Source organism: Anoplolepis gracilipes, chromosome 17, assembly GCF_047496725.1.
Source record: "Anoplolepis gracilipes chromosome 17, ASM4749672v1, whole genome shotgun sequence".
Lineage (NCBI taxonomy): Eukaryota > Metazoa > Arthropoda > Insecta > Hymenoptera > Formicidae > Anoplolepis > Anoplolepis gracilipes.
Window position 1 is genome coordinate 3,487,234 of NC_132986.1, and position 9,163 is coordinate 3,496,396.

At 35.7% G+C, this 9,163-nt stretch overlaps 1 protein-coding gene across 1 annotated transcript; it reads right to left on the bottom strand.

The window, feature by feature from the left end:
* Nucleotides 1-4,091: 4,091 nt before the first annotated feature.
* Nucleotides 4,092-6,051, bottom strand: LOC140675320 (uncharacterized). The gene is made up of 4 exons (XM_072909678.1): nt 5,870-6,051; nt 5,615-5,798; nt 4,937-5,470; nt 4,092-4,291 (listed from the first exon to the last, which is right to left on the bottom strand). Exons 1-4 carry the CDS (start codon nt 6,023-6,025, stop codon nt 4,092-4,094), a joined length of 1,074 nt encoding a protein of 357 aa, XP_072765779.1. The 5' UTR covers nt 6,026-6,051.
* Between the last annotated feature and the right edge of the window lie 3,112 nt (nt 6,052-9,163).

The following is a 9,163-nucleotide window of genomic DNA, read 5'->3' on the forward strand; positions in this document are numbered from 1 at the left end:
GCTTTTGCTCGGCCGGTGTTTGCCGGGCAGCGGACTTCCGACGGTTATTTATTTGGACGATTTATTATTTGGTCGGGTACTAGTAACGGAGGGCGCATCGTTACAGTATTAATTTAACAATTTGATATGCTTACAAATTTCTTAACAAATTAAGTTTCATTAATTGAAGCCATTAAAATGTATTATTTGCTTCTAAATGCAATCTCTAATTTAAGATAAATTTAAATTAAAAATAAACAGCACTAAAATATTATTAGATATATCAACTTACTTGTGGTGTAAAAGTTTTAATAAAAAGTTCTGAATGTGCTTCTTGTGCTACTTTTTGGTTATTGTGATATAATGACATTTGCTTTAATAGTACCTAAAAAATAACCCATGTCCATTAATGAATTATTATTATATAATAACAACGAATATTTATTTTACTACTTGTCGTAATCCGATACATTTACCTGGAAAGGAAAAGTATATACATAAAATTAAGAAATAAGAATTAAATAGAAAGATTAAGAAAGAAAAATAAGACGTGACCAACAAGAAAGCAAGTCACGGTCAAGCTGAATAAGCATTACGACACCCGAGCATGGAGCACGTCCCGCGCTCCGGAAAACCTCATCCTTCCACCCTCGAAATTAAAGCGATATATAAACCGATCGCAAGACCCATCGCGGTCGCTCGTAAGAAAGTCGCTAGTAAGAGAGCCGCGCGTAATTAAGTTATCGACCTATCTACACGGTTCGTCTATACGACGACCGAATACGCGAGTTAACAGTAGTGTGAGAATAGTGTAATAGTACGACCGAAATATATTTTTTTACTAAACAAATACGGAGTGCGTTTATTTGCTGCCTGAGTTCCAACCCTTTGGCCGAATATTCCAGAAGACCCTATCCTCACGGCACGGGCACAACATACTTATTAGCATTAAAATATTATATATATACATAAGCGGCGCATGAAGTGTTACCAATTCAAAACGCTATAGAGAGATCATTTTGCAATATTTTTATTTACTACAAAAACAAAAATATTCTTAATATATTATATTTTTCATAAAACATCTCGTTGTTCGATGTATCCATCTTTTGCTTTGATAATTTGATCAAGTCTGTGAAGAAACGACTCGCATGCTGCACGAACGTGGTCTGACAGAATTCGTTCCCATTCTCGACGAAGCGCTGACTTTAACAAGTCCAAACTTCTATATTTTTTAGTGCAAACCCTGGCCTCTAAAATACCCCAAATGGAAAAGTCCATTGGACTTGCATCTGGTGAATTCGAAAGCCATTGTTGAGCCGAAATGAAATGTGGAATGTTTATTCTTAACCAATCTTGATTCACACAAGCTTTATGCGATGGTGCTGAATCTTGTTGAAATGTCCACGGTCTGGAATCGAAATGTTTACGTGCCCAAGGCTTCAAAGCAGCTTCCAAAACCATTTCACGATAGTTGATGGCATTTACTTTGACGCCAGGTTCTAAAAACACAAGTGGAGAGCGCCTATCAACAGTTACTGCGGCCCATACCATCACCTAAGCAGGTAAATGACGTCTGGTGGCCAAACGTGTTCAAATTCTCGTATGATTATTCACTTAGCTATACACGATCATTTTGTTTGTTAACATACTGTTCAACGGTGAAAATTTTTTCATCAGAGAAAACGATGTTTGGAATTTCACCGGTTGCGTGCAAGCGTTTCAACTCTTTCGCTCTTTCCAATCGTACTTTCATCTGCGTAGCATTAAACTCGTGAACTTTTTGTATCTTGTAAGGTTTGACATGAAGATAATTTTTCAATATTCTTCGAATACTCCTGTCGGATATATGCATTTCCTTGGCGATTTTTCTAGCGCTTTGTCTCGGATTTCGTTGAATTCGAATCTTAACTTTACGAATCATATCTGGGTTAGTAGCAGTTTTTTTCGGACCGCCTCCATAGCGTTTTTTTTACACTATCAGTATCGTTGTAGCGATTTATGGTTCGGGACACGAACATTTTATTTATTTTCAAATACTGGAGCTCCTTAACAATAGCTGAATTTAATTTTCCAGCCAAATATAACGCAATAACACTATTACGTTTGAAATCCATGGTCAATAAAATTTTTTTGAGACACAATAGACGAAAATGCTTTTGTATGCTTGTAAACAATTAAATGAACTAATAATATGTTCAACTTGAGCAAAATACATTGAACGGTTTGACAGCTATAGCGGTGTGAAGTTAGTAACACTTCATGCGCTGCACCCTGTATATATATATATATATATATATATATATATATATATATATATATATGTGTGTGTGTATATATGTATATATGGTTATACATACAAGTTGTGTATTTGCGGATTTAATGGTAGGGACAGTCATACTTCTTAATCGAGTAATTTTTCCTGTTCTATCAAAACAGATGTAAAACGCTTATAGAATATAATCTGCTGTTTTTAATGGCTGCCAGTTTGGTCTGCTTATAAAATTAATCCATTTTTGTCTTTGTAATGGATGTTGTGGAAAACTATGTTAGAAAATAATTATGATTTATCGTTAATAATTTACATAAAATTATACATATATAATATTTTGCATGCAATATGACATTACATCACAATAATATAATGTATTACATTTCTCAGCAAGAATGTTTACTGTTCAAAGTTATCTGTGTAAAATTAGATTATTGCTCTAAATCTAAAAGAATAACCCAGCTTCAATTTCAAAAACTTTCACCAGTTGCAAAATAAATACTTTACTAAACATGAGAGGAGGAAAAGATGGTAGACGGAGAGGATGGGTGAAATGTGTGATCGGAGGAATAAGTGAGATTTTGAGAGGTTGGGAAAGTTTGTGAAGGGAAAGGAAGGGTAGGAGAGAAAGTGAGAGGTCTGTGCCGACCGGGAAAGTGGAGTGGAGTAGAAAGACAAATGTAGAGGAGAGATATATGGTCGGGAAATTTGGAGTGACAAGACGGGAGTAATGACGTGGGAGAATTGGAGAAGCGAAGAAAGGAGAGACAGAGTGGAGTAAAGAGGAAAGGGATGGACATGGGTGGATGGAGCAGTGACGATGAGGGTGCCAAGAGAGATGTGGAAGAGAGGAGATAAAAGAAAAGACAAAAAGAAACGGGAAGAAAGACAAGGAGAATAAGTGGTGGCAAGGGCGAAGAGAGCGGCGGGGAGAGAGGTGTGACGGAGCAAGAAAGAACAAGGGGTACCGATGACGGAGGACAGATGGCGGTAGGCGGCGGTCTGAACTAAAGTCACTAGATTTACAAAGTACGCAAACTATTTTCCCCATTCTCCGTTGGAGGAAAAATGGCAGCGGTTCTCTACCTAATCTGATTCTAACTCCGATATAATGAACTTTATAAGTGTTGTAGGAGAATGTGAAAACTGCTCCAAAAGTGCTCCATTTGCAAAATTTGTATTTATAAAAATAAATTATATAAAAAAAAGATTACCGTAAATTATGTAAATAAATATTATATTTTTTTTGGTTTTGCATTTATAAAATTTTTCATGGCTACACTGCGACTAGATTTAGTAGCTGCTTTAACATTATTATCACAGATAATATCACTAGTTTTCTTTTTTAATGAAAAGTGAATTCTTGTTATCACAAAGTTTTTTATCAGTTTATAAGCAATATTGTGACATGAAGGAATGTTTATAGGACATTCTTGCAAAAATATCTCAACAAATTCAATAGCTGTTAACTTATTAAAAATTAAATTTAATTCATTTTTTTTAAATAATAATTCGCACTTATAAATAATATTATATATATTCATAGTCGAGAAAAGTAGGATGTTTTCTTTGTACTCTCTTAACGTAATGTACAATGTTAAATTATTATTAAACTTATTCATACAGTTTGAATCACTTACAAGAATATTAAAGCAATGATCGCAATGTTTTAAATTTTTCTTAATTTTAAATAAAATAACACCTATTAAATGATATAATGCTGTTTGAGCTGTATCATTTAAATCAGTTTCATTATCAAGTAATGGATTATAGATTCCTATATCGTATAAATTTTGTATATCTTTCAGACATTTATCTTCTGCAGAGATATTTCTTAAATCTAAATCTGTTTAATCTCATTGCAATATTTAATGACATGATCAGAATCGATAACAGAATAATTACCATGCTTTATATTTGCTTGAAATTGTGATAAACAGACAAGTCTTAACGCAGTCTTAAATTCACACACATCAGGTACGGATTTTCTTCCTCGGATTATTGAAAATAAATTTTCTAAAGCATCTTGCGTAAATCGTCCTATTAATAAATATTTAAAATTGTGTTTATCTAAGTATTCAACTTGCACGTCTAACACAGTCTGCGTACAAAATAATAATCCACTTTGAAATGGTTTCCATTTTCCATCGTTTACCGTAATTCCTTGAATTATTTCCATAAAATCTTTCAAAAAAACAATATTATTTTTGTACTCATCTATGTTATAATGGGACAATGCCAGCTTATGATAACGACTTGTTATAATTTTGAACTATTTATGCATAATGGAAAGGAACCAGGCTGTTGTTTTATGTTTACTATCAATATTATTGTTAGTTATATGATATGTTATAGCTGCAGAAATACTATTATTTAATAAACTTACGCTTAAGGCCAAGTTCATTTTGTCGAAATGGGATGGAGTTAAAACGTTTTCGTTGAGATGTGGACATAATTTTAATGTGTCTTTTTGATCTAAAGTAAAAACTTCGCGAATAGGCATAGAAATTTCTTTACATGGTAAATTGTACTTTTTTACAAAAGTTTCGTTTAAATAAAATTTAGCACCTGCTGTTAATGAGCACGCAACATTTTTATAAACATGAACGGAATCGGGCATAACAAATAATCTATCTTTACTACTACATGGATGTTGAATAAAATTATTGATTTTGCTAAATTTACCAGCTGTTATATTCATTATTTTCCACCAACTTCTATTCTGCGGTCCCATTGGATAAGGTAATTGTTTGCGCACTTCCTTATATCCTTTCTGTCCACAAGCGACATACAGTTTTAATGCTTTAATAATGGTATTTGCAGACCATGATTTTCCTTTATGATGATCATGTGTGATTAAGTATATTTGATCTTTATTTAACACTGCGTTAAATTTTGTATTTGTTTCTCTAAACTTCTTCTTTAAAATATGACTTTGAGCCACAATTTTTCTTAAAGTTTTTCTTAACTTTTTAACATAATTCTCATCGTACATTTTGTGATTCTTCTTTTTTAAAATACGATTTTGAGCCACAGTTTTTATTAAAGTTTTTTTTAACTTTTTGACGTAATTTTCATCGTAGGTTTTTTGATTTGATGAAGTGTCTTTTAATATTACTACATCGGTTATCTCTAACTCTCTATTAATATTGCCACTATCATTAACACTACAGGCATTATTTTCATTTATGTTAATTGTTGCATTGGACTCATATTCACCTACAAATATTTGTTTCAAATAAATTACATTACAGTAATACAGTAACAATACATGTAGTTAAAAAAAAACAAGTCAGATAATTATACCTTATCGTACTTTTCTTATATCTAATTGTAAGTATTATTGTATTGTATAAAACTTACAAGAGTCTATATTCTGGACATCATCTGATGTCTGTTGCGGGCTGAGATCTGTTGCTTGTTTAAAATTATCTACCTCTTGATTAACTGTAATATGTTGCTTTAACAAGTTGAGTTTTCCAAAAGGGCAAAGCAGTCTCTTTCCATCTTGTTGACTTTTTTCAAATTGATCATCATCAAAATGCACCTACAAAATTGATATAATAATTATTACTGCAATACATAATGTTTTACACGATTATAACTCATTAATTATACCTCACAAATTGCAGCCTTCTTCGCCAATGTGTTTTTTCCAATTAATTTTAACCACTCTTCGCGTTTTTCGTTATTTCTGTTGCCTGATGGCAAATTAAATAGCCTAAAACCTTTTTCGCTGCGATTATGACAGCCTTCAATGCAGCAACCTGGCATTTTAATACTTACTTTTACATCAGAGATTTTCACACACACCACTAACAAAGTTCACTGACGTAGCTAATTAATCAGATTAGGTTAGAGAACCGCCGCCATTTTTCCTCCAACGGAGAATGGGGAAAATAGTTTGCGGTATTTTGTAAATCTAGTGACTTTAGTCTGAACGGTGCGGTGCGGACAAGATAGCGGATAGATCGATGTTGCATGGGAGGTCGGTCGATATATCGATCGGGTAATACTGGACAGTCGAGATAAGGTGCAAGTGGCAGGAGGTTAGGAGAAGCTGGGCAGATAAGGAAAAGGAAAAATAAGAGTGTGAGAAAGGAGGAAAGGAAGAGGAAATAGAAAGATAGAGGAAGTAAGACAGGTGAGGACAGATAGGAAGGAGAGAAGGAGTGTATGATGGGGAAAAATGAAGACGGTGACAGGTGGAGGTATGAAGGTGTGAGTTATGAAGAGTCAGAGAGAAAGGAAACCAAATGAGTGGAGTGCGGAGGAAGGAGAGAGGGAGGATGAAGAGGATTAGCAAGGAACCGGAAGCATCGAGGGAGAGTGAAGAGAAGAAGAAGAGGACAAAGAGAGAGGAAGGAGGATACAGGAGAGAAAAGAATGAGGAGATGAAGGGTGGCGGAAGATGAGAGAAAAGGAATAGAAAATCGAGGAGAGAGGAACGGAGAGGAATAACAGGAAGAGTGAGGAGAGTAAGGAGCGGTGATAGGTGGAGGTCAGGTGTGAGTGGTGAATAGACAGAGAGAGGGGAAACCAAGTGAGTGGAGTGCGGAAGAAGGAGAGCGGGAGGATAAAGAGGATTAGCAAGGAACCGGAAGCATCGAGGGAGAGTGAGGAGAAGAAGAAGAGGGCAAAGAGAGAGGAAGGAGGATAGAGGAGAGAGAAGAATGAAGAGATGAAGGGTGGCGGAAGATGAGAGAAAAGGAACAGAAAATTGAGGAGAGATGATGGACAGAGAGGAGAACAAGAAGAGTGAAGTGACTAAGGAGTGGACAGAATGAAAGGAAAGAGGAAGAGAGAGAAGAAGAAGATGACTGAGAGGAAGGGAGAAGGGAGAAAGGTCCAGAGGAGAAGAGCAGAAAGAGAGCAAGAGGAGAGAAGAAAGAAGAGAAAAACGGGAGGAGGGGAGAGAGAAGGGAGGAGGAGAAGAGGGGTAGAGAAATGAGAAGAAAGGGTGGGCGGTAAAGGAGGGAGTGGGGAACAATTTGTAAGGTCGTATAATGATCAGGTGCGCGAAGGAAGGGAAAGAGAGCAGGCAACGAGAGGAGATGAGGAGCAAATGAGGATGCACGAGAAAAGAAGAGAGAGTGAGAGAGAGAAAGAGGGATATGAGAAAGAGACTTGTTGCGTAGAGGTAAATGTAGTTAAGGAAATGAAGGGAAAGGGGGAGGATAGAGGGTCAAAGAGGAAAGGTACGGGGCGCGGGGAGTGGGGTTCGATAAAATGTAAGGTCGTACAAGGCCAGGTTCGTGTGGGGAGTTTATGACCATAATTGTATGTATGTAGGAGTGACAGTGCAAGGAGGGATGAGGTTTGGTGATGTAAGTAGGTAAATTGCGCATATGTAAGGAGGCTGATGTAAGGGGTAGAGAAGAAGGAGAGAGAGGAGAAAAGGGAAAGAGAGAGAAAGAGTGAGAGTGAGGGAGAGAGAGAGAGAGTGAAGGAGTGTGTATTATTAGTGTAAGAGATTAGGTACAGTGTTACAGTGTAAGAGTACAGCGTAAGAGTGCGGAGGGAACAGAAGGAGAGTCAGAGGAAAGAAGGGGAAAGAGGAAGAGAAGGGAAGGTAGCAAAGGATAAAGGGTCAGAGATGAAAGAGAGATGGGTGAATGAGAACGGTATGAGAAAAGGAAGAGAATAAGAGTGAGAGAGAGGGAGAGAGAGGAATAGAGCGGGTTATGAAAGAGAATGACCGTTAGATATAAGAAGGTAAGGGAGAGGGGAAGAGAGAAGGAGGGTATGCAGAAGGAGGAGATGAGGAGCGAGAGGGATTTACGAGAGAGGGAAAAAGTGCGTAAGCTTAAGTATTGAGAAATGTAAATAGGTAAAGATATATGTACGGAGAGGAGAGTATAAAGGAGATTGTAAGGTGTTCCCCAGAAAACACGTGTAAGAGTTGGAAACCCCAAGGGGACCCAAATAAACACATCTATCTATCTATCTACTTTACTAAACATGACTATTGTTAGATATAAAATACAATAAAATTAACCTACAAGTTGTAATACTTTTATTTTGACTCTATTATTTTAAATAGAATATATTATACACTTACGTATGAAATGTTTCTATGCGTCCTTTTGTTTTGGAAAATCCACATAAGCAAGAACTGACCATTTTTTATTTTTTTCTTTAATACTCAGTTTTTATTCAATTTTCACAGTTCTTACACATAAATGTGACGTCCATTGAATTCAATGGTGACGTCACAGTATATACTGCAATGACGTCATAAATTTGATTCTATCAATATTTGGTTCATTTTCATTACATCACATCCGTCGCACGGCAAGCAAAGGATTTTCGGTCATATACTCCTTCCTGGTATTCTTTATTCAATGGAGCTAACCAATCACCAATCTTTGAGTGTAGTGATTTTACATTGTCATCTGCATGACAGTGTTTACTGCAGCTTCGAAACATTCAAATAATACAGTGGCACTGAAATTAAGTTTTCCCACTCCTTTTTTTTCGACCTTGACCAAAATACTGTCCTTGAACTTCTTTGTTGATAATTTATGGAAGAACCTTATGTATGCAAGCTTTGACATTAGAGAAATCAAAACACATCAATAACAGAAGTTTCTTCAGAGCTTTTTTTTATCCTCGTTTGTTCTTAATTCTTCCTCGAAGCTCAAAAAATCACAAAGCGTCTTAATAGGCAGATTAATTTCAAGTTTCTCTCTTAACTCAGCTCTTGTATCTTGTAGTACTTCATTTATTTTTAGATTTTCAATAGCTACTTTTATTTTCTCGCACCGAACTTTTATATCAGGCATGTCAAACACGCGGTTCGCGGGCCGTATGCGGCCCGCCTAGACTTCTTGAAAATTTTTTGAAAAAAATATTAATTAATTATTTTGAAAGCTGAATACTAGGATAAAAGAACATAAGACCAACATAATG

What these genes read in the sequence shown, in the direction of transcription:
- LOC140675320 (XM_072909678.1), bottom strand. Translation starts at nt 6,025, where the DNA reads ATGCCAGGTTGCTGCATTGAAGGCTGTCATAATCGCAGCGAAAAAGGT. An exon ending in AGAAGGCTGCAATTTGTGAG is followed by an intron (nt 5,799 to 5,869) that starts GTATAATTAATG and finishes TCAATTTTGTAG; the next exon opens with GTGCATTTTGATGATGATCA. An exon ending in TGTCCAGAATATAGACTCTT is followed by an intron (nt 5,471 to 5,614) that starts GTAAGTTTTATA and finishes AAATATTTGTAG; the next exon opens with GTGAATATGAGTCCAATGCA.